The sequence below is a fragment of the Spodoptera frugiperda genome, chromosome 19 (genome assembly GCF_023101765.2).
Source record: "Spodoptera frugiperda isolate SF20-4 chromosome 19, AGI-APGP_CSIRO_Sfru_2.0, whole genome shotgun sequence".
Lineage (NCBI taxonomy): Eukaryota > Metazoa > Arthropoda > Insecta > Lepidoptera > Noctuidae > Spodoptera > Spodoptera frugiperda.
In genome coordinates, this window is record NC_064230.1 from 4,242,732 (window position 1) to 4,270,597 (window position 27,866).

The window sequence follows — 27,866 nt, forward strand, 5'->3', positions numbered from 1 at the left end:
TGTATGAACCCACACCCAAAGGCTTAATACTACCACTACTACAAATATAAATAAAACAACATTCAGTTGTTGTATCTTGTAAATACTAATTCTAGAATATATTTATGTACTCCCCATTACAGGGCATTTTGTCGGTATGGAATATATTTTATTTAAAAGATACATCAATATTACACAGTTCTCTCCTCACTCGGACATATTTTACATAGTACAAAGTAAGTTTGTGTTAAAACTACTAGAGTACATTAGTACTTCACATTTTGCGAAAAGATCGACACAAACACTTTATTAAAAAATCATGACAAATATTTTTATGAAGAAAACTTACTTTCCCATACATTTTGACTAATTTCCATTGAGTAAATTTAAAATCTATGTCCCCAGATTTTAAATTTTTGTTTTTATTATAATCTAGGTCGTATTTAAAATGTTATCTTCTAGGTTTCATAGATTGTTGACAAACATGATATTATTGTAACTGTAAATAACGAATTATAAATTAACATTTATACCATTTTGAAATAATGATGGTTTCCATTTTTAGACGTAAAATGGAATGAATTGAAAGCCTATTTAATTATTGTGTACCGACTTTCAATGTAAACGCAGTACTGGTCGAAAAGCAGGATAACGGGGTGGTTTTTAGTCAGTAAGAGTCTGACACTCTCTCTCGCCTTGCCCAAGGCGGGAGAAGTCATTGGATGATTTTACCCCCTCAAAAAAAAAAAGTACTGAGATACCACTCCTGCGACTGGATCCTTGTTTACTTTCTCTAAAAACTCAATATCTAAATTACAAAGCTCAAAATAGCCAAGAAATAGTTGCCGTAACATCGGCTGTTCTAGTCAAAATATGATTAGTACAATGGTGTCACCATACAAATCGTAGATATAAAGAGTACACACGCATCGATAAATATGTTCTAAAAATAAATTGTTGAGTCACCACACCGCCGGTTGGTTACACAAAATACTACGGTATTGTAGTAAAATATTATACTGAAGAATAATTTCAGATTTCCATTTGCCAACGTCCATACCATGTTGAAAGCACCGGTTCTCGTCCGATCACCGTAGTTAAGCAACATCGGGCGCGGTTAGTACTTGGATGGGTGACCGCCTGGGAATACCGCGTGACGTTAGCTTTTTACCGTTTTACTCAAAACAAACATACATTAGTATTTTTTTTTAAAGAACATTAGTTTTTTTTAAATTTATGTTTCGATGTCGTATTTATTCAACCAACCTTCCACTAACTAAGTCTCAGAATTATTTATAGACATTCGTCACTCCTTAGAACAGAGTCTATAATAGGAAACTTTCAAAAAAAAAATACAAATATAATAAGTCTCATCACACCTGCATGTGGCATTGGAAGTGAGACGTGGGACGTTTAATGACGTCACAACTAGAGAAACTGGTGTTTACAGAGAAACTGATGTTTAATTTCAAACAGACCTGTACCACGATAAAGACAATATAATTCATGCGACATAATTATATCGACGCACACAGTTAGAACAAGCACGGCGGACGGTACATCCGACAGACGGCGCTACCATCGCAGTGTCAAATATTAATGACGTTAGATATTGTCATAACATTTGAATAACAATTTTCATCAAAAAGGTCCAGAATGTTTTAGCTTATTAAAAAAAGTTTAAAATTTTCAAATTAAAGACGTGTAGACAGGACAACGTCTGTCGGATCCGCTAGTTGTTAAATAACTTTGAATAAGTGGGAAGTTACAAATATTCTTGTAGTCTGAATATTCGTATTTGTATACATTCTCTGCGTATATGTACAGTTACGTAACATGTTTATATAAAGATGTCACGAATGTATTTGTAGTTTCTTGACGGTTGTCTTGATTGATGTATAAAACTCCAAATAAACTTCATGCTTATTTCATGGAAAGCTGATAGTTTTGTCACTACAAGCCATTGCAACTAAAGAGCCGTCGAAAACGCAATAATAGCAGGCTTACTGCTAGACTGACCAAAGAATTTCTTGACGGTTGTCTTCGATACAATTGTATGCTTGAATGTATTTACGACATGGAATATAACAATTATTATTCTTTAAATTGGAATATGAATTACATAAATTATAGTTTTATATCAATATTAAAATGGACAAAAGCGGACACCTACGCGTGTCCCTCAAATATTGTCCACATTGAACAACCTCTTCATGAGACGTGGAGTGTATAACTCATTCATTGGATTCATTAGAACCGCTTCCAACATCAATTGTATATTTTTATATTGTACCACATACACATAGAACCGACAGCGGCAGTCGATACAAGTAGAGGAATCGCAGTGGAAATACAAGAAAATATTTTAACTATGGTTTACATTTGATAGAAGTACGAAGAAGTTTCTTGACGGTTGTCCTTCACAGAACTCTTTTACGACATTTCAGTCATGAAATGTGTAGGACATATTTGTGTGTGGCGGACCGTGAGACATGGAATACAAATAGTACAGAAATATGTTCTGTATTACATTAAATGTTTACAAATTACACAATACATAGTTATACTGGACACCTGGAACTGGCACTTTGTGTTGTAATATTTAAAGAAAATATTCTCCAAACATCACAACAATCTGGAGGTAGAATTCCTTGACGAATATCAAATTGAAATAAGAAAGTTCCTTAACGGTTGTCTCTTACGACTCTTACGTGTCTCTCTCAGACATTTGTAGAATACAACATGATACAGATACGATCTCTTTAATGGCGTGCCAAGTAGGGAAACGCTTGTTTATGAACACACTGAGCCATAATATATGACCATGCCACCTTTTTACTTGAACTGATATGGAATTAAACAATATTATAAAAGGATTATTTAATTTTATATACTTCATAATAAGTTTCTTGACGGTTGTCTTCGATACAAGACTGATAAATACTTCGTATTATGTAACCACAGAATGCATGTGTGCCTTACCTTAAGGCATTTGGAGACATTTACAATTTCAATATTGATTTAGAACAATCGATGTGAATATTATCGAGCGCCTGAATGTACAGATACAGATCCCCCCATAGACAAGGAATGTTTCAATATTTAATCCTAAATTCTTTATCCAATAGATAATCAGATTGTAGTTCCACATAGGACGACACTTTAATAACATTTAAAGTGCGGTGACAGTACACATCGCCTCGTGTGTGGAGTCAAATGTTAATACATTCATATTGGAATACAAACGATTCAATGTGACGACAAAATGTATGTCCATGTCCAGCAGTGGACCAGAGCAGACTGACGCGGAAACAGTATACATCCACTACCTACAATATAACATTAAGGACAATTGTGTTTCTTGACGGTTGTATTCGATACAACTTTAGACAATATTCGTATTATATGAACACGAAAGTAACATATTATTTTGTAAGTGGCAGTTAACTACCAACTGTTTAGAAATACTGACACATTATGTAATTGTTATAGATTTCATTTCATTTTATATCATTTATTCTTAACTAACACCTCTGGTGCCTGAATGTAGTGCTTCCTTCTCAGACATTAAACATTATTTAGAAAAATGATTGGTTTTACAATTTACATGAACGCAATGAATAATTAATACATGCATTTCAATACAATAACAATGAGTTTCTTGATTGTTGTATTCGATAGTAGGTAAACATTTGGAAAATGTTCTAATTTCTAAATTAATTTTCTAATTTTATTTTATTTATTTGGGACAAAAAACAGTTATACAGTACAGAATTAGTAACAATAGTTTTATCATAGTTGTAAAAAACGTATAACCCACACCATTGTCCACGTAATTACACTTGAAATATGATAACGGACGCGTGTCAAACAAAAATAATTAGGTATACGAGTTTATAAATGGTCTTACAATGATTCAGAGTGGAGTATATACATAAGAAGTATTTACATACCAGGTTTAAGGGCGATCAGCCAGCAATTGACAAGCCATTTTTCTAAAATTAGATTGTGAAAGCGCGAAAATGTCTAAGTCTATAAAGTGTGAGTTATAGGTTGCCACCAATTGACGGAGAGGTGCGCGAACCCCAGCATTCGTTCTGCAACGTGCAGTATAGAACAATTGAGGTACACGCACCTCCCGCTGGACAATAATTCTAGGTACTACATAACATAGCTCGTTGGAGAGTTCAATACAGTTAAATTTGTTGTTGCATATACCATATAGCATCATAACCATGAGCAAAGAACGTCTGGAATCCAAGCTCAATATCTTATAATATTTTAACAAATCTGTATAGGATATCTTATTACGAAAACACTTGTAGTGGGTAGCACGAAGAAACCTTTTTTGTACCATTTCTATGGCATTTTTATATTTCTCATAAAAAGGACACCATATGGGTACTGCGTATTCTAACTGGGAACGGATAAGTGTTTTAAATAGAAAGAGGTAAGTGGAAGGTTTCCTGAAGTCCCTACATGAACGCATGACAAAACCATACATCTGTAAGGCTTTGTTAACTCTGTTGTCGACATGGGCATCCAAATGTAATTTACAGTCCAGTAATACGCCAAGATCACGTGCACACTCAGTTTTATTTAATTTTGTGTTGTTCAGAGTATACTGGAAATTAATTGATATTTTGTTTTTAGTGAAAGATATAAAAAAACATTTAGGAAGACTAAGATGTAGTTTATTGACAAGACAATACTGTGAAAGTCTGCATAAATCCTCTTGAAGCAGTAAGCAGTCTTGAATGGTCGTACAAGCCTTATAGATTTTAATATCATCGGCATACATTAGGAATTTAGAGTGGACTATACAGGATTTTATGTCGTTTGCATGCAATACATTGACCATGAAATATGTAGTACTAAGTTAATACTAGCAGGAAACACCGTACATATGATGTATACACTTTATGTATCTCATAGTCTATCCAATAAGTTTCTTGACGGTTGTCTTCGACACAACCTAACATGCAACACTCATAGAACATTAACAACCGTAGGGGAAGTGCGCCTGAAGCGGGCACAGTGTCCAATAGAGGGGACTATTGTATTTAAATATATTTCAAAATGTGTGCGTAAACTCCGCCCCATCTACACTATTACGCTAGCTAAGGAGGAGGCGGGGCGCGTGAGGGAACGAACGCCCCTCCTCACGCCCCAGCCGTCGCGAGAGACACTCCAAGCTTCGGGGGTCACGCGACGATCTCCGGCGGGAGAAGTCATTGGATGGTATTGCCCACTCAAAAAAATTATAATAATCTACAAAAGAAAAATCAAATGACATTTCAGTAACGTCATTCACATAATGACAAGGACAGAAATATGTCGCTAGCGATGATTTACATAACAATACAATGAAGTTTCTTGATAGTTGTCTTCGATACAACTCTTTTACAATATTTCAATCATGAAATGAGGGAAAATACAAGTAACCCTACAATGTAGATTATTTAAGGAGTTTCTTAATGGTTGTCTTCGACACAATTCTTATGTTTTAAACATAAGTGGGAAATATTAAAGAGTAGTTGTTGGTGAGACTACAAACTACTTGGAAATACTGAGTTATATAAAATGGAATTACCACATAGAACGACAAATTGTTCTTAAATATCACTATAGGCGGTTAGTTCCGGAGATGGAGGATCGAAGTCAACCCAGACGTTAAATCATGTACATTCCGCAGTACACACGGAGCGACCACTTCAATGACTTTCTAAGTGGGGAAATATTTTTAATACAAAAAATTGGTACCGGATTAAGATTGCCGGCTTCTAGAACAACGAGTTTCTTGACGGTTGTCTTTGATGTAACTCTTACAAGAGTGTGAGGACTTCATTGTGGGAACTGCAATGTTCCACTTTACTTGTGAACAAATATTTCGCATGAAACGGTTGATTATAGGAATACAAAGATTAATGAGCTGTCGGACACAAGACATGGACATGAGTGAGACGACATAGATAAAGACAGTATTCGTGCTGCAAATATCGACGACGCGACGATCGAATGAAGCATTATTTATAAAATTCATTCGATTTACAGTTAATACTCCAATGCGACGGACACGTTAGTCAGCAGCCGTTTACAATACCGTTTACACATAGGAACGTATATTTATACATTCCATTAAATATGAAACACTAGCTACTTCCGCGCAGTTTCACCCGCTCTGCTCGGCTCCTATTGGTCATAGCGTGATGTTTTATAGCCTTCCTCGATAAATGCACTATCAAACACAAAAAGAATTATTCAATTCGGACCAGTACTTTCGGAGATTAGCGCGTTCAAACAAACAAACAAACAAACAAACTCTTCAGCTTTATAATATTAGTATAGATTTCAATATGAATGCTCCAGGTACAATGACCACTTTGACTGTATCCCAGATACAAATTATTTTAAGTACTATACTGGTATATTACCAAAAATACAACCGAAATGAGTTATTGATTAAACCACAATATAATTCACGCGACAAATATCGACGCACACAATTAGAACAAACACAGATGATCGGACATGGAATATTCAACATTCCGTCTCGATAACAAGGAGGGAGTTCCTGAGATGTACGCATCCAGGCGTATATACAACATTATACTTCTGTTAGTTTTATATCTATATCTGTTTTGTGTTTAATCCTTTTGACGCAAATTTTATCCTCAAAACGAAAAACCCCAACATGATTTTTAAATTCATAGACTGCTCAACGAGTTTCTTGACGGTTGTCTTCTATACAACATTAGAAATTATTCACATTATGTAAATACGAAGGAATCATTTGTTAGTAGTCCTTTATTAGACTACCAACTATTCGGATATAGGAACATAATTATCAACATGCCACATTAAACCTGTTAATATAACACATGGGATACCATTTCCCAAATCTGTAGAATTATAATCAGAATCGCAAACAGTGACATGATATCGTGGACTGTCCACTCCATAAGTGTCATTAGCTGACTTATAGAGAATTGTATCGAAATACAAATGGACGTGCAATCAACTGCGATTGAAAAAGTAATAATTAGATAAATAATTACTGAGTCATATATCGACGCACACAATTAGAACAAGCGTGAAGCTCATTCGATGGCTATAAGACACAAGACACAGACAGAGGACAACATTCAGCTTTGTGAAGTTTGGATGACACGAATTATTCGGTCTTTGGATAATATGAAACGAGCACACAGCCCGTGCACTAAACCTGACCAACACTCGCACAATACGGACATACAATACGTAATGTTGACGCACACAACTGCAGGAGACAAGCATAATGAACATCTGACGGTGCATTGTGGAACTATATCACACACAGATGACAAATATTTCAATTAAGACTGCGGACCAGTAATGGAATACCTAAAACATTACAACGTTCAGCAGACAATGTACATTCATATATCGACGCACACAATTAGAACAAGCGTGAAGCTCATTCGATGGCTATAAGACACAATGCACATACAGACGTAAGAAAGTATTAATTTATTAAGTATTTGGATGAAATAAACTATTTAATGAGTTTCTTGACGGTTTTTCTTCGGTACACACACGGTCGGCGATAACGACAAACCGAAGGTTCAACAAATATAGTTTCTTGACAATTGTCTTTGACAATACTTGGACAAATATATCGTATCTACAAGCTACATAGTCACAAACACTGATTGAGTAAACCTCATCGGACACCTTACGTGACGTAATGGAAACAATCTATGCAATGTTCAATATTTAATACATATTGATATATCACATTGAGTATTTAACAAACACGAAGCCTTGTTACACAGGACATACGCATGATGACTATAGATGGTCCATCAGATTTAAGACAATATAATTCACGTGATTGAAGCACACACATTGGGATATTGTATCGGTAAGTTAAACGCGAAACCGATTTACATATTCCATGAAGAAACACCACTATAAGTGGGGACATTATGTTTAGTTCGTGAGAAATATTTAATTTCCACGTAGAGCTTGAAGGGGAGGGGGGGAGAATGTGAGGACATTGTTGTTTGTATTGTGTCATGGCGGTAAATTTTTACCCTTAATAATTTTGTTTTACATTGTTCTCACACAGTTGAAGCAATCGAAACAATGTGACCAAGAATTGTATTGTAAATCTGATTGAGAAAGAGTAACCTATGGAGTTTCTTGCTCGTTCTTCTCCATAGGAATCTACACTTTGGAAGGAGCAAATAGCTTCACTAGAGGACTACAGACAGACGTTATTTTTTTATTTAATATTAGCTTTGACGTTCAAAAATGCGTGCCTGGTCTATTTGACATTGATTTTGACTTTGACACGATAACCAATAAAAAATATGATTTTTTCATCATAGACTGCGCAACGAGTTTCTTGACGGTTGTACTCAACACAAGCCACACAACAGTCATGAACAATCCAATACATGGAAGTTATTTAATGAACTTGTATCGGATCGTGAGACTCGGAATATTAACAAATATATTGAACTTACAATATACAATACTGAAGTAGCAATACATTGTTAGTTTGTATGTTCATTCATATCATTTCTATTCAACCTCTTTATAACGTGTGTTTACGTAAACATTACAATGCACACACAAGACAGAAGAAATATCATATTCCACGTAGAAACACCACTTCAATGGCGACATTAGTGGGGGAAGTAAACTGCACAAGTTACACTAATACAATAAGTGGTATGTGCCACAAATACTAGTAACAGTGTATATTATATAATAGTTTCCATATATTAATTGATTATGAATATCAATATGACGAACTGGACATACTCCGGAAATAAAGTTGCATACATCGATAATGCAATATAATTCACGCGACATATATCGACGCACACATCAGAACATGGGTGGAGGACACCCAAGAAGAAGTAATTATTATGATTCCCGTGACGTAAATACTACAAAAAACTAACTAAACAATGTAACTCCATACACACGCTGCTCAATGAGTTTCTTGACGGTTGTCCTTCGATAGAACTTTATACAATACTGTTCCTTGGATTTGTAGAAACAGTAGAGAAATATTTGTAACTATGTAGATGTACATGAAGCTACAGCTACAAGACGCGCAGTCATACTGACTAACTGGAGGCATCCTACATCTCGCGCTGACAGACTATTCAACGTCGGTTTCTTGACGGTTGACTTTATGGTATATGACGTCAATTATTAAACAACGTAATATTAATAATATTATTCGCATGGAGTTTCTTGACGGTTGTCTCTGTGTGTCCCTGGAGACAAGGAATATAAATAATCCATCGAGTTTACACATTTCTAGACAACATTTAATATTGACAATTGTAAGGTCACTGACTTTTTGGAAATATGGAGTGTAAGTCGCTCACGCAGCGACATAGAGTAACACCCAGAGTTACTACATACAACTCCTTAATATATCGATGCAACGTTTAAGTACTAATTACCAATCGTCCATATTGGAAATACTGTCAGTCTGGCAAGTATTCATTTCGCAGACCGACTCCCGAATCTAAAAAAATTTCGACGTAAATATGACGTAACCACATATTCAGCATGTATAAACATCGACACACACAGCTAGAACTAGCAGACTCCCCGCGTACTAAACTGACTTGTTGCACAGTGGTACAACAGCAACAAGTAATGAAACTGTACTCTATACACTCGAGGCAGAAGCAATCGCCATCAGCTATATCGGAGCTGTCAGTAAACGGGAACACTACATTGTAAGAACTGCTGAATATTAAACAACAAACGAGTCAGTAATTATAACCATAATAAATAGACAAGTATAGTTGAGGCTGTAGTCGAAGAGAATGGGAATATTGGAGACAATATGTAGGTACTCCAGTTGACGAGAACTAGTTTCTTGACGGTTGTCTTCGATACAACTTGTAAAGTTTCGTATTATTTAAATACGTAGGAAACATTTGAGATTGCAAACTAATTGCATGTACTGACTAGGTCATGTCAGTCTGAAACATCCGTGGAACTTGTATTGTATATTTCATTATCAGTATGTATTTAAGATCACGTACGAGTAGAACGACACTAGCTGACTTATAGAGAATTAAAAGAAGGCATGCGCAGACATTGCAAACATCGACACACACAGCTAGAACAAGCACACACCGCGTGCACTGAACTTGCTGGTAGAACATTGTACTAGACGTTGTACTAACGTTAGCACTTGTCGTAGTAAACAGAGCACACGAGTGACTCCACTCGTACAATAAGTCTCATCACACCTGCATGTGGCATTGGAAGTGAGACGTGGAACGTTTAATGACGTCACAACCAGAGACACTGATGTTTATTTCCGCACCGATTTATACAACACTGAGACGAGTGCAAAATTTAGGTATAAAGACAATATAATTCACGCGACATATATCGACGCACACAATTAGAACAAGCGCGGTTGACGGCACATCGTCACCAGCCTCTTGACAGTTGTCTTGTGTTTGACACAACTATGAAGATATTCGTATTGTGCGACTGCGAATGAATCCTTACATCTCATCAAGTAGCGACTGGAAGCAGACTCTGTCTGTCTCCGCGTGGAACAATTACATCACAATATTATTCATAGCACAATACAGTTTGTTGACAGTTGTCCTTCTATGGAACTCTATATGTTCGATTGTGTGCTTGCAAGCAACAAATATATTTTACAGTAACTCTTATATTTGCCGTAAAACATACAACTTTCATTTCTTGTAATGTAACGTCAAAGTATAATGACATTTAAAGACATTCTGTAACCAACATACTGAAAAAATACAAAAAATAATTAAAGTTGATACATTATTTAATGAGTTTCTTGACGGTTGTTCTTCGATGTAACATATATGTTATCTTAATACATATTTCATATCAAATGAAATACTGAAAAGGATATCTTGTGTAGAACGACCGTAGAGCAGCATCCTCCTCCTCAGTCGTACATTCTTGACAGAATGCTCGTGGTTGACAATGGTGCATTTTCCCTGGATATCGTAACTCTCGCGATGTGCCTCCACTTGTTGAAGTCTTCACCCGTAACCCTGGGCACGGGTTCCGCGTTATACCCCGCAGGACTGGGTCTCTGCTGAACTTCGCCATCTACACACTCCGGCCTACTGAAGTGTAAGATGCCCACCCCCGCGACATGGACGCGCCAGACAGGAATTGCCCAAGTGAAGAGTAGAGAAGGTGACTCTACTCCCCCCAGGGCCGAGTTAATGGGCGTGTATGATCCCACACCCAAAGGCTTAACACTACCACTACTACAAATATAAATAAAACAACATTCAGTTGTTGTATCTTGTAAATACTAATTCTAGAATACATTTATGTACTCGCCATTACAGGGCATTTTATCTGTATGAAATATATTTTATTTAAAAGATACATCAAAATTACACAGTTCATCATTTCAATACAAATATAAAACAATTGATGTCAGACCCGAAATGACAAGGACAGAAAAAATATGTTATTTTCGTCTCTTTTTAATTGAGATGTAGAATTACCTTTAGTCTCTAGCGATGATTTACATAACAATACAATGAAGTTTCTTGACGGTTGTTTTCGATACAACTCTTTTACAATATTTCATTCATGAAATGAGGGAAAATGCTAGTAACCCTACAATGTAGATTATTTAAAGAGTTTCTTAATGGTTGTCTTCAACACAATTCTTAAGTTTTAAACATAAGTGGGAAATATTAAAGAGTAGTTGTTTGTGAGACTACAAACTACTTGGAAATACTGAGTAATTAAATATTGTTACGTTTTCAACATTAATTCACATGTTACTTTGCCCGATCCGGAAACGAATCCGAGACCCCTTGTTCGGCAGTCGCACTTGCAACCACTCGACCAACGAGGCAGTCATCATCATCTAAATCAGAAGAAGTGGTTTAACAGTTATTACTGATAACATCAACTAATGAGTTTCTTGACGGTTGTCTTCGATACAACTTGTAAAGTTTCGTATTATTTAAATACGTAGGAAACATTTGAGACTGCAAACAAATTGCAGGTACTGACTAGGTCATGTCAGTATGAAACATCCGTGGAACTTGTATTTTTCATTATCAGTTTAAATATTGATAGGAATGACCACGTACTAGTAGAACCATTAGCTGACTTTTAAAGAATTAAAATAAGGCATGCGCAAACATTGCAAACATCGACACACACAGCTAGAACAAGCACACACCCCGTGCACTGAACTTGCTGGTAGAACATTGTACTAGACGTTGTACTAACGTTAGCACTTGTCGTAGTAAACAGAGCACACGAGTGACTCCACTCGTACAATAAGTCTCATCACACCTGCATGTGGCATTGGAAGTGAGACGTGGAACGTTTAATGACGTCATAACCAGAGAAACTCATGTTTATTATCAAACCGACTTGTTTGAGGATTAAAATATATACTTATATAAAGACAATATAATTCACGCGACAAATATCGACGCACACATTAGAACAAGCGCGGTTGTCACTAGCACATTGCTTGACTGTCTTCGACACAACTTTGTATATTTACGTAACCACTTGCACATACTGACTAGGTAAGTCTCATCAAGTGATTCAAGGTCTTTAAATACACGGATACATTAAAAAAAATTTGTTAATATTAATAAACTTTGTCGGGATTAATCCCGATTGCAGTAAAATATATTCTTTCACTAATGAAGAAGTAAACTTGTCTGCTAGCTTCACGAACTAATGAGTTTCTTGACGGTTGTCTTCGATACAAGATTTAAGATGCTTTTGCATTATGTCACTGATATAACCTGTTTATTATTTAACTTCTGCACGTAGAACAGTTAGTTCTTAATAGCGAAAATGTTGTTTTATAAATTGTACACCAACTAATGCTTCAGCAAAAATAATTGCAATAGAAGTTTCCAGATACGAGTTTCTTGACGTTTGTTCCTCGACAGAACTCATATACAATACTGGTAAGACAAATATCGACGCACACAGTTTGAACAAGCACGGCGGACGGTACAATGTTAAATAACTTTGAATAAGTGGGAAGCTACAAATGTTCTTGTAGTATAAATATTCTTATTATTTTGTATACATTCGCTGCTTACATGTATAGGTACGTTACATTTTTATATAAAGATGTCACGAACGTATTTGTAGTTTCTTGACGGTTATCTTCGATATAAAATTCATGATGTACCGAAATGCAGTTTTAAATCATGCAATATTTTGGCATTTTTGGCACACATTGAAAAATTCAGACAAATTCGACAATCATCGCATATTATTGTATATTATAGAAACATGAATATCTCACTTGAGACTTGTTGAGTTATGTTCTACAGTACATATTATGATCACACAGAACTGACTGGCGCAGTGGAGGTGGCTCCAACTAAAGTGTACACATGTGCCGCTGTAGACACGGCCGAGACAAGGAGACCTGCTCGTGCTACTCTCCATACACACGACTCTGTTAGCGCCATATATTTGAAGGCGCGGGATTCCGCACTTTGACAAAAGCTACAAGACAATGACACATACATATGTATAGCTCGACCACGATTCCCAAATATGTATATTAACTTTATATATTTGCTTAAATATGAACTTTATATATATCTGACTACAGTGCAATGAAATATTATACTGTATATAATCAGTTAACACAAGAAAGTTTCTTGACGGTTGTTCTTCGATGTAACAAATATTTAGTCTGAATATATATTTTCATATCACATGAAATACTGAAAAGGATATCTTGTGTAGAACGACCGTAGAGCAGCATCCTCCTCCTCAGTCGTACATTCTTGACAGAATGCTCGTGGTTGACAATGATGCATTTCCCTGGATATCGTAGCTCTCGCGATGTGCCTCCACTTGCCGCCACGCGATGTGACATGGACGCGCCAGACAGGAATTGCCCAAGTGAAGAGTAGAGAAGGTGACTCTACTCCCCCCAGGGCCGAGTTAATGGGCGTGTATGATCCCACACCCAAAGGCTTAACATTTTATTACTATTACTACTACAAATATAAATAAAATAACATTCAGTTTGTCACTCTGCACACGGTCTGAGGACGTCTTCCTCCCGTCAAACGCAGACGCCAGCCACTACGCACCTACCCTCGCAGCATCTATTCCCCGACTCACCGTGGGACACTGCGAGCTTCACTACTCCGACTCACTGGAGTATCACCCTGCACCGCTCACCCGACTCACTGGGCATTCAGCGGCACAGTTCCGACTCACTGGAACTAAGGGACATTCTACACTGGCTCTGGCACCGCTCACCTCAAGCATCGACAGCCGTCTCAACAGGATCGACCTCCGGTCTTGGGGGGGAGTGATGTGGCGACACATTGGCAAGTGACAAGTGACAGATGACAGAAGTCGCACATAGACTATCGACGAGCAAATCAACGGATGACGTCACAAATATCCTGCATCGCACATACGAAGTTTGCATGCGAATTAACACGGATAGAAAATCCCAACGAACAACAGTTGGGCAGAAAGCCCGCCAGGCTGATCACCTCGCCTGGTCGGAGGATCCTCCTTTGCTTAGGGAACTTTACTCTCTGTTCCCTAAAGTTGTATCTTGTAAATACTAATTTTAGAATACATTTATAAATTCGCCATTACAGGGCATTTTGTCCGTATGAAATATATTTTATTTAAAAGATACATCAACATTACACAGTTCTCTTCTCACTCGGACATATTTTACATAGTACAAAGTAAGTTTGTTTTAAAATTACTAGAGTACATTAGTACTTTACATTTTGCGAAAAGATCGACACAAACACTTTATTAAAAACTAGCTTTTGCCCGCGACTTCGTTCGCGTGGAATAGTGACTTCCGGCAAATTTTTGGTTTTAACCACATAGTTCCCGATCTCGCGGAATCTCTTCAAAAATGAGATGTAGAAGATATTCCAGGGAACTCTTCAAAAATCAACATAATGAGCTCTGCGTTTGAATTTAATAGATGTATACTCACTTAGGGCATTGAAAAAATAGTTTAAAAACGAAATTAAACTAAAGAAATATTATAATCTTTCCGAACTTAAGATGAAAACTAACTTAAAACTAAAGAAATCTACGAATTACGAATTTATAACAATTAAAAAAGAAATTATATTACAACCTATCTTCTATGCTATAATAACCAAGCTTAAACTAAATAATTTAAAAGAAACGACTTAAATCTAATCTATCTAATCTAATTAATTAATAAATTAGACTTACAATTTTATTAAAAAAACTAACTACAGTAACTACTAATAATCGATATCAAACTAAACCTACGTTAAATAGTTTAACCAAAAAACCAGGAAAACCCAACAAATAAACTTATTAATTGACAAATACAACGAAACCAATTTAGAACATACGAAACAGCAGGACCACTACAGACAAATAATCATACGACTGATAATACACTTTTTCTACGATAGTACCGAAGCGCTCGGCCGATACCCAACCAAATGAATGTAACGAAACCATAGCGCGATCTATTTCGATCCCAACGCCACCTATCGAGGATAAAGACAACTTGGATTATTTATTTATACTCCGTTCGGGCATTTTCTTTGTACTAAAAGTTTAATTATATTGATATTATTTTTTTCATACCTTTTTACTATTTATTTACTTTTTTTCGATGAATTAAAACAATAACATGAACCGAAGTCGTGTAACGATCGACATAGAATTATCTATACTCCGTTAGAGCATTTTCTTTGTACTAAATGTTTTATTATATTGATATTATTTTTTTCATACCTTTTTACTATTTATTTACTTTTTTCGATGAATTAAAACAATAACATGAACCGAAGTCGTGTAACGATCGACATAGAATTATTTATAAATAATTTATTTCTTATTTTTATTTTTTGATTTTTGAAATAAAAATATATCTATGTCCTTTCTAAGGTTCTAAACTATATCTGTACCAAATTTCAACCAAATCCGTCAAATAGTTGCGGAGATTAATGGTATAAGCATAGAATGTTCGACGTGATTTTTTAATTTGACATAACTTTTTTATTTATGAACCGATTGACATGAAACAAACACTAAATGTAAATTTAAGCATCCCACAATATATTCGTGAAAACCGCATCCAACTCGGATCAGCCGTTTCTGAGATTAGCGCGCACAGACGAACAGACAAACAGACAAACAGACAAAAAAAAAGTTAATTACATTTTTGGGTTCGACATCGACATAACAATAACCCCTGCTATTTTTTTTATTTTTATTTTCAATGTACAGACAGCACTTTTCTACGATTTTATTATATGTATAGATCATGACAAATATTTTCATGAAGAAAACTTACTTTCCCATACATTTTGACGCATGTCACACACAGACAAGACTAATTTCCATTATGTACGTTTAACAAAAAATAAATGACATGTCAGTGACGTCATGCACAAAATGACAAGGACAGAAATATTTATGTTATTGCTGTCTCTTTTTATCGGAGGTGTAGATATTACTTTCTTCCACAGTGATGATTTACATAACAATACAATGAAGTTTCTTGATAGTTGTCTTCGATACAACTTAAACAATATTTTGTATAACAAGTCTCACTGGGAATGAATATGGGATTGTCTTCTAAGACAATTTGAGAAATTAGAATCTTTAAAATAATATATTCTTTCGTCCAATATCCACGCGCTACAAATGACGATTAGTAACCAAAGTAATGCAGCAGAAAATTTAAGTTTATACATAATTCAATGGAGTTTCTTGTTGGTTGTAGTCGATACAACACTTTTAAAATATTTCAATCATGAAATGAGGGAAAATATTCAAGTAACCCTACAATGTAGATTATTTAAAGAGTTTCTTAATGGTTGTCTTCAACACAATTCTTATGTTTGAAACATAAGTGGGAAATATTAAAGAGTGTTTGTTTGTGAGACTACTAAGCAGATCGTCTTTAACGATCATTTAACTTCATAGACTACTCAATAAGTTTCTTGACGGTTGTCTTTGATACAGTTTTGTAATACTTTTCGTACTACGTAAACACGTAGAAAACGTTTGAAGAGAATTTTCAATAAACAGTATTGTACATTGTAACCTCCACGTTCTAAGTGGCACAATAGTTGTTTTAATTCTAAAATATGATGTTGATATCACAATCGAGTGATAAATCCTTACAAGCTGACTATACTTGTATCTTAGTCAAAGACATCGACAAAATTAAAATCGACGTCAGCTAGAACTAGCGGTAGACAGTTAATTGTCAAATTACTTTAAATTACTGAGACAGTATGTTAACACAGATTGACAGAGGGAGATATAAATATTTTAAACGAGATCAACGTTTGTTACATCTTTAGTGGATACCGTACGTAGAAATTTACCACCTTCATCAAAACATTAAGGACAATTGTGTTTCTTGATGGTTGTATTCGATACAACTTTAGACAATATTCGTATTATATGAACACGAAAGTAACATAATATTATTTTATAAGTGGCAGTTAACTACCAACTGTTTAGAAATACTGACATATTTTGTAATTGTTAGAGATTTCAACTACATGTGTAAAAAAGTCAGACTGAAGTCACAACATTCACGTAACAAATATCGACGCACATAATCAGAACAAACACAAAGCCCTGTAAGTAGCTGTTTATGAGATTACAAGCTACTTGGACATACTGATTTATAAACACCACATTTTGTGTGAGACTTTGTCGACAACTATACGATAGGAAAATATCCATATCCAGGGACTTCTTCATTAAATATTGAATAATATTGTTTGCACGGAGTTTCTTGACGGTTGTCTTCAATACAATTGTTATGTTTTAAACATGATGTGAGAAATATTTAAAAGCAGCTGTTCATAAATCTACAAACAACTTGGAATTAATGACTTGGCAAGTATCACTTTGAGATAGTGAAATAATATTTGTTATCAACCCATAGATAGGTTTTGTTTCAGTAGGAATTGTGAACAGCATTCTTGCTTTCCCAATTTGTGATAGGGCAAAATGTTATACAAATTGATGTGTAGACCATAAGTTCGTAGACTATACTGTTTAGACCATTAGTCGCTATTTAGTTTAGTTTGTTATACGTTATTATGATTATAACGGCACCGGGCGATGCTGTCTCTGACAGACAACATCCTTTAATACATTTATGAAATGCCGAACTACTAATTCCTAATTTAAACCAGAAGATGAGACGAGAACTAGTTTCTTGACGGTTGTCTTCGATACAACGCTTGTATAATATATTAATATTGCTTTTTATTAATTGAATATGAATATCAATATGACGAACTGCAGATAACACGGAAATATATTTAATTATATAAGACAATATAATTCACGCAACAAAATATCGACGCACACATTAGAACAAGCGCGGTGTCACTAGTAGATTGCTTGACTGTCTTCGACACAACTTTGTATAATTATTGACTTTTTATTAATTCACAAGTTGTTAATATAAAATAGAAAAGTCACGTAGAACAACTTCTGCACGTAGAACAGTTAGTTCTAAATAGGGAAAATGTTGTTTTATAAATGCCTTATCAGTCATCAAACAAATAGCAACCGGCAAACATTGCAATAGAAGTTTCCAGACACGAGTTTCTTGACGGTTGTTCCTCGACAGAACTCATATACAATACTGGTAAGACAAATATCGACGCACACAATTAGAACAATGGTCGTTATTCATTTTAGGTATAAATGTACAAAATATAGTGTTATGAAAGTATTATAGGATAATGTTGACATTTTAAAAGCAACTTATTAGAGATTAGCTGTTGAATATTAAACTACAAACGAGTCAGTAATTACAACCATAATAAATAGACAAGTATAATTGAGGCTGTCGTAGAAGAGAACGGAACTATAGGAGACAGTATGTAGGTATTCCAGTTGACGAGAACTAGTTTCTTGACGGTTGTCTTCGATACAACGCTTGTATAATATACCAATTACGAAACAAGGGGAGAATATTACTTGAACATACTGATTGAGTCAACCTCATCGGGCACCATATGTGATATGGGCCTCGTTGAACAAATTCATTGGAGTTCCAACGTTTGGGGAAACAGTTGTTTGTTCACAATATATTCATATTGGCATTTATTCATCGAATATGAATATAAATGTGACGAACTGGATAAAATCCTAAAAAGCTGGATAATTACTTAGATAAGACAATATAATTCACGCGACAAACATCGACGCACACAACTAGAACAAACTAGTCTGTCGCTTCACTACTCAACGTTTCTTACTGGTTGTCTTCGCTACAACTTTAATAAATACAATAATATTTATGTCGCACGTAATTACGACAAAGACAAAACGGAGAATGCTTCGTAACTATACTCCTGTTTGGATTAATGTTGCTGTACGTATATAATGGCAATACAAAACGTTTCTTGACGGTTGTCTTTGACAGAGACCTTTTTCATATTACACACATGAAATATTGAGAGTTGGAACATAGATATTCTGTGTATAACGACCACGTTAGTATCGTTCTAAGTGGGGAAATAGTCGTTGTACCTATATCACGTTCCTAGAAATGATGACCGATGTATCTCGTATGTCAAACGTTTTATCAGGACGGGCTTTAGAACCCAAGATATGAACATAGACGACGAAACAATATAGACAATATAATTCATAAGACATATATCGACACACACACAAGTCCGTATATAGTGAACATTTGCCACAGTAGCAGTCAGTAATATTGTCTCTGAGACATGGAACAATGCACAAGTTCTCATGGAGAGTAACCATGGCGTAGTACATTTTAAACATTTTAAAGATTATATTGTGTCTTTGACGGTTGTCTTCAATACAACTTTAAAAAATATATTCAACGTGAGATTTCTTGTAATATAACGTCAATGTATAATGACATTTAAAGACATTTTGTGACTAAGCATAATACAGTCCCATTGTATCAAATATAAGTTTATACATTATTTAATGAGTTTCTTGGCGGTTGTTCTTCGATGTAACATATATTTTATCTAAATACATATTTCATTTCACATGAAATACTGAAAAGGATATCTTGTATAGAACGACCGTAGAGCAGCATCCTTCTCCTCAGTCGTATATTCTTGACAGAATGCTCGTGGTTGACAATGATGCATTTCCCTGGATATCGTAGCTCTCGCGATGCGCCTCTACTTGTTGAAGTCTTCACCCGTAACCCTGGGCACGGGTTCCGCGTTATACCCCGCAGGACTGGGTCCCTGCTGAACTTCGCCATCTACACACTCCGACCTACTGAAGTGTAAGATGCCCACCCCCGCGACATGGACGCGCCAGACAGGAATTGCCCAAGTGAAGAGTAGAGAAGGTGACTCTACTCCCCCCAGGGCCGAGTTAATGGGCGTGTATGATCCCACACCCAAAGGCTTAACACTACCACTACTACAAATATAAATAAAAAAAAATTCAGTTGTTGTATCTTGTAAATACTAATTCTAGAATACATTTATGTACTCGCCATTACAGGGCATTTTGTGTGTATGAAATATATTTTATTTAAAAGATACATCAACATTACACAGTTCTCTCCTCACTCGGACATATTTTACATAGTACAAAGTAAGTTTGTCTTAAAACTACTAGAGTACATTAGTACTTTACATTTTGCGAAAAGACACAAACACTTTATTAAAAAATCATGAACATACTTACTTAACAAAAACAAATGACATGTCAGTGACGTCAGACCCGAAACGACAAGGACAGAAACATTTATGTTATTGTTGTCTCTTTTTAATGCAGATGTAGAATTACCTTTGGTCACTAGCGATGATTTACATAACAATACAATGAAGTTTCTTGATAGTTGTCTTCGATACAACTCTTTTACAATATTTCAATAATGAAATGAGGGAATATACAAGTAACCCTACAATGTAGATTATTTAAAGAGGTTCTTAATGGTTGTCTTCGACACAATTCTTATGTTTTAAACATAAGTGGGAAATATTAAAGAGTAGTTGTTTGTGAGACTACAAACTACTTGGAAATTCTGAGTTATATAATATGGAATACTTTAATATTGTGCGACTAATTACAGTCACCTGAACAAATAATTGTCTCTTGTTCTAGGATATCGAGTTTCTTGACGGTTGTCTTTGATGTAACTCTTACAAGAGTGTGAGGACTTCATTGTGGGAACTGCAATGTTCCACTTTACTTGTGAACAAATATTTCGCATGAAACAGTTGATTATAGGAATATAAAGATTAATGAGCTGTCGGACACAAGACATGGACATGAGTGAGACGACATAGATAAAGACAGTAATTCGTGGTGCAAAGATCGACGCCTTTAATATTTATGAAATAGTTTTAACTGTCATCGCACACTACAACAGGCGCGGCCTGGTGGCACATGGAATATTCAACATTCCGTCTCGATAACAAGGAGGGAGTTCCTGAGATGTACGCATCCAGGCGTATTGTTATATCAACATTATACTTCTGTTAGTTGTATATCGATATCTGTTTTGTGTTTAATCCTTTAGGCGCAAACTTTATCCTCAAAACGAAAAACCCCAAAATGATTAAATTCATAGACTGCTTAGCGAGTTTCTTGACGGTTGTCTTCTACACAACATTATAAAATATTCACATTATGTAAATACGAAGGAAAAATTTGTTAGTAGTCCTTTATTAGACTACCAACTATTCGGATATAGGAACATAATTATCAACATGCCACATTAAACCAGTTAATATAACACATGGGATACAATTTCCCAAATCTGTAGAATTATAATCAGAATCGCAAACAGTGACATGATATCGTGGACTGTCCACTCCATAAGTGACATTAGCTGACTTATAGAGAATTGTAGCGAAATGCGCCTACGAGTGGCAATAACGTGACGGTCAATTTTGAAAGAATTTTGTATACATATTGATATAATGGAGTTTCTTGCTGGTTGTAGTCGATACAACTTCGAAACCTCTCGCATTATGTAAATACAAAGAAACATTGATTAGTACCATGGAGTATCCACGTAGAACGATCGCTATAACGTTCTTGGAAGCGAAACAACAGTATGCAGGAGCTTGTGGACAGCTCCTGTATGGAGAAATACTATCAAGTATATTCATATTGGAAGTCAAAAAATATCTCTCGTCCTTAAGTATATTTGGCACTAAGTTACATGTACGATCACACGACAAATATCGACGCACACAATTAGAACACGCGCGGTACTATAAACCACTCAGATATACTGACTCGGTACAAACATACGAATGTACGTTGCACATGCTATGACGGATATTGTATAACATTAATTACAGAGTACAATTTTATTTAGTTTCTTGACGGTTGTCTTTCTTACGCACTTCATAAACATTTAGAAATCGTAGTTGTATGTATACTCTACTTGGAAACACTGACAAGACTATTAAGTCTCAGATAATATAAGTAAATGAATATAATGATATTGCACATACGAAGGACCTCTATATCCATACTGTTGATACATCAAGTTCCACGTACAAAACCACGTCAATGGCGGTCTAAGTGGAGGAATTGTTTCATAAATCTTGTGAAGACGTTCAGAGACATGTCGGTAAATACCATTTACATTGTCATTGTTAAACATATTCATTTTAATTCTCTGTTGAAATTACTTGATTGTAGCACATCATATTTTCACAACCGCAGTCATTCTTGCGGACAAAGAAATGAGTCAAATATATTTATGTCATTTCCAAGTCAATGGAGTTTCTTGACGGTTGTTTTTCGATGTAACATAATATATTCTATCTTAATACATATTTCATATCACATGAAATACTGAAAAGGATATCTTGTGTAGAACGACTGTAGAGCAGCATCCTCCTCCTCAGTCGTACATTCTTGACAGAATGCTCGTGGTTGACAATGATGCATTTTCCCTGGATATCGTAGCTCTCGCAATGTGCCTCCACTTGTTGAAGTCTTCACCCGTAACCCTGGGCACGGGTTCCGCGTTATACCCCGCAGGACTGGGTCCCTGCTGAACTTCGCTATCTACACACTCCGGCCTACTGAAGTGTAAGATGCCCACCCCCGCGACATGGACGCGCCAGACAGGAATTGCCCAAGTGAAGAGTAGAGAAGGTAACTCTACTCCCCCCAGGGCCGAGTTAATGGGCGTGTATGATCCCACACCCAAAGGCTTAACACTACCACTACTACAAATATAAATAAAACAACATTCAGTGGTTGTATCTTGTAAATACTAATTCTAGAATACATTTATGTACTCGCCATTACAGGACATTTTGTCCGTATGAAATATATTAAATATAAAAGATACATCAACATTACACAGTTTTCTCCTCACTCGGACATATTTTACATAGTACAAAGTAAGTTTGTGTACATTAGTACTTTATATTTTGTGAAAAGATCGACAGAACCACTTTACTAAAAAATCATGACAAATATTTTTATGAAGAAAACATACTTTCCCATACATTTTGGCGCATGTCACACAGAGACAAGATTAATTTCTATTATGTACAAAAAACAATTGACATGTCAGTGACGTCAGACCCGAAATGACAAAGACAGACGCATTCATTTCATATTTGTCTGTTTTGAATGGAAATAAAGATACAACTTTTTTTCTTTTAATGATGATTTACATAACAATACAATGAAGTTTCTTGATAGTTGTCTTCGATACAACTCTTTTACAATATTTCAATCAAGAAATGAGGGAAAATACAAGTAACCCTACAATGTAGATTATTTAAAGAGTTTCTTAATGGTTGTCTTAGACACAATTCTTATGTTTTAAACATAAGTGGGAAATATGAAAGAGTAGTTGTTTGGGAGACTACAAACTACTTAGTTATACTGAGTTATAACGGGTGTCCCAACAAGAACGCAAGATTTAAATTTGGCGCCATTCGAAGTATCATTGTTTGACATTTGAACAAGTGTTATTTTTTGTTAGTATAAGGTACGAGGTTAGTAAAAATGGAGCGCTACACGATTAAAAATGAGCCAGGTCAAGCGCAAACAGTCAATCATGGTGTTCGGTATCGTAAAATAATAACCAGTCTTTTCGTACCTCGAATTGAAGAAATGGATTTGGAAGGCATGTGGTTTCAACAAGATAGCGCCACATGTCATACAACCAGAGAAACAATTGAATTGTTGCATCAGTCATGTCCCGGTCGTGTTATTTTACGTTTTGGAGACCAGAATTAGCCGCCTAGATCATGTGATTTATCACCATTAGACTTTTTTCTTTGGGGTTTCTTAAAGTCGATAGTTTATGCGAATAAGCCGACGACGACTCAAGCCTTAGAAAGGAAATTGGACGCTGTATTAATAAAAATACCGCAGCATTTATGCAAAACGGTCATTGAAAATTTCATTGAAAGATCGCGTATGTTTCAGCAAACCAGCGGCAGCCATCTGCCCGATGTATGTTCCATAGATAACCTCATAGTCTCTACTTTACGAAATTATAAAGATATCACGTTTTTTTTTTAAATATCTGCGTTTTATTTAAAATTTAAATCTTGCGTTCTTGTTGGGACACCCTTTATAATGTGGAATTACCACATAGAACGACAAATTGTTTTTAAATACCACGTCATTTACAAAGACGAAATATACAGTCAAGTACCTAATAATTTGTCAACACACGAGACAGTGGACATCGATTCGGACTCGAAGAGTTGGAGATATTTTAAATATAATTTCACGCGTCAAATATCGACGCACACAATTAGAACAAACAAGTCCGTTGCATACTAGACTAAGCAACGAATTTCTTGACATTTGAAACATGGGATATTTAAAAATCCACTATTCTTTCAATGTTCAACACATGATATATTTCTATATCGTATTAAATAATGGTAAAATATGACATTACCACGTAGCACTACAAATAGTTGTAAGTGCGGAAACAAGTCTCCGTAGTCGCACTATAGGCGGTTAGTTCCGGAGATGGAGGATCAAAGTCAACCGAGACAAAAGCTTCAGAATATCGTGGTCAGATCGTATAACACTATACGATAGGAAAATATCCATATCCAGGGACTTTTTTATTAAATATTGAATAATATTGTTTGCACGGAGTTTCTTGACGGTTGTCTTCGATGCTATCCTCACGCTATAATTATACGTAGGATGTATCGGTAAGTTGTCTCTCAATTACATTAAGTATGAAGAAGTTAAATCATGTACATTCCACAGTACACACGGAGCGACCACTTCAATGACTTTCTAAGTGGGAAAATATTCCCGACTCCAAAAGTTAAAAAAAAAAGAAAACGAAGATTGTCGGCTTCTAGAACAACGAGTTTCTTGACGGTTGTCTTTGATGTAACTCTTACAAGAGTGTCGGAACTACAATGTTCCACTTTACTTGTGAACATACATTATTGCTTACTTCGTTCGTTATTGAATTAAAATATTTCGAGAGAAATTTCACAATTGTCGAAATATTGTTACAGCATTAAGTATTGGTACCTATATCAATTGGTTTCTTGCCGGTTGTCTTCGATACAAGTATGACAAATGTTTCATACAATAGAACTAATATGTTCACAGGAAACATTCAGTACAATTTAATATATATTTCAATGGAATATTTGTCGGGATTAATCCCGATTAAAGTCAAGTATATTGCTTTACTAATGAAGAAGTAAACTTGTCTGCTAGCTTCACGAACTAATGTGTTTCTTGACGATTGTCTCCGATACAACGCTTTTACAATATTTCAATCATGAATTAAGTAGAAACATATTTAGTAGTTGCAGTGAGGTAACAAACTACACACTTGGAAATACTGATGGCGTACACCTCATCCATCTTTTAGTAATTTCATTGACAACATTAAATATTGTAATTTGATAATAGATAAAGAATAGTAAACGATAGCTGTACAGATTTTATACGCACCAAACATTGAAAAAGACATAATAATTCATACGACATATATCGACGCACACAATTAGAACAAACACAACTGTCACTAGCACATTGCTTGACGGTTGTCTTCGATACAACTTTGGAAGTATTCGTCCTACGCAAATATGAAGAAATTATTACATCACACAACGCAACAATATCGACGTAAATGTCATTTTATGAAATACAAAATTGCGTGTCTTTGTGTAGCGAACAGTTTCTTGACGGTTGTCTTTTATACAACTTTAGAAAATATTCACATTATGTAAATACGAAGGAAACATGTAAGTAGCTGTCTATAGCAACACAAGCTCTATACATGGAAATACTGATTACGTACATCTCATCTGACACCTTTAAGGTAACGTTTAATAAACCATTACATTTGATAACTTTTGATAACTTCAGTAACAGGACATATCTCTCATCTATTCCTATTCTTACATCACATAGTTTCTTGCTGGTTGTCTTCGACACAACTTTGATAAACATCGAGAAACAACCGCATCCTATCTGAATCAAACGACGAAGTTTTTTTTTATAATTCATAGACTGCGCAACGAGTTTCTTGACGGTTGTACTCAACACAAGCCACACAACAGTCATGAACAATCCAATACATGGAAGTTATTTAATGAACTTGTATCGGATCGTGAGACTTGGAATATTAATAGATATATTGAACTCACAATATACAATACTGAAGTAGCAATACATTGTTAGTTTGTATGTTCATTCATATCATTTCTATTCAACCTCTTTATAACGTGTGTTTACGTAAACATTACAATGCACACACAAGACAGAAGAAATATCATATTCAATACAAAACGTTTCTTGACGGTTGTCTTTGACAGAGACCTTTTTCATATTACACACATGAAATATTGAGAGTTGGAACATAGATATTCTGTGTATAACGACCACTTTAGTATCGTTCTAAGTGGGGAAATTGTCGTTGTACCTATATCGCATCAAGACGTTCCTAGAAATGATGACCGATGTATCTCGTATGTCAAACGTTTTATCAGGACGGGCTTTGGAACCCAAGATATGAACATGGACGACGAAACAATACAGACAATATAATTCATACGACATATATCGACGCACACACAAGTCCGTATATAGTGAACATTTGCCATAGTAGCAGCAAGTAGGTACTTATTGAGTAAATTATCGGGAAAATTCATTGTATTTATAAAGTTTACTGTCCACTTACAACGAGCTATCGTAAATAAGTGGTAGAACGTTTGTTTCACATCATGTACAGATGTTTATACAAAGTAGAAACCGTTTAATGGAAGACAATCAATGTCAATAGACCGTTTTATACAATATTGACACAAATAATACAGAGTAGACACACACACTTCAACATTAATTATTATTGATTCTGAATAAAGCCAAATTATAATTTTCACGTGAGTTTCTTGACAGTTGTCTTCGATACAACGTTGACAGAACATATAGTACCTAGCTGTGTATGTGGCTACACACCACTGTGGAATACTGACTAGGTAAGTCTCATGTCTAGCTCTTTAAACGAAGAAGTAACAAGCATGTCATATCCGTGGAACACACCATGATGCACATAAAAATAAGTGACTCAGTCAGACTGAAGTCACAACATTCACGTAACACATATCGACGCACACAATCAGAACAAACACAAAGCCCTGTAAGTAGCTGTTTATGAGATTACAAGCTACTTGGACATACTGATTTATAAACACCACATTTTGTGTGAGACTTTGTTGACGGCAGTTCTTCAATAGAAACATCATATTTTGACATATAGTATGGACATTTATAAAGACACAAACTACATACTTGGAAATACCGACTAGGTAAGGTGTCTTGTGATACATGTAACGTTTAACAAATCCATGGAGTATTGA

General features: G+C 35.4%; 2 protein-coding genes and 1 non-coding gene across 6 annotated transcripts in view; 2 read left to right on the forward strand and 1 right to left on the reverse strand.

The window, feature by feature from the left end:
- The window catches only part of LOC126911893 (uncharacterized), a 161,830-nt gene extending 152,002 nt beyond the window's left edge, over positions 1–9,828 (reverse strand). For 3 of the 4 annotated variants that reach the window (XM_050701057.1, XM_050701053.1, XM_050701055.1), the window contains exon 1: positions 2,554–9,828. In XM_050701057.1, the coding sequence (XP_050557014.1) occupies positions 3,938–4,840 (903 nt within the window). In that variant the 5' untranslated portion in view covers positions 4,841–9,828 and the 3' untranslated portion in view covers positions 2,554–3,937. The remainder of the gene's footprint in view (positions 1–2,553) is intronic. The other variant, XM_050701054.1, reaches the window with a different exon arrangement.
- LOC126911787 (uncharacterized) overlaps positions 1–27,866 on the forward strand; it is a 154,459-nt gene that overhangs the window by 58,398 nt on the left and 68,195 nt on the right. The gene's annotated exons all lie outside the window — the stretch shown is intronic.
- Positions 1,026–1,144, forward strand: LOC126911908 (5S ribosomal RNA). Its single transcript, XR_007706416.1, has one exon. It is a non-coding gene; the product is annotated as a 5S ribosomal RNA (ribosomal RNA).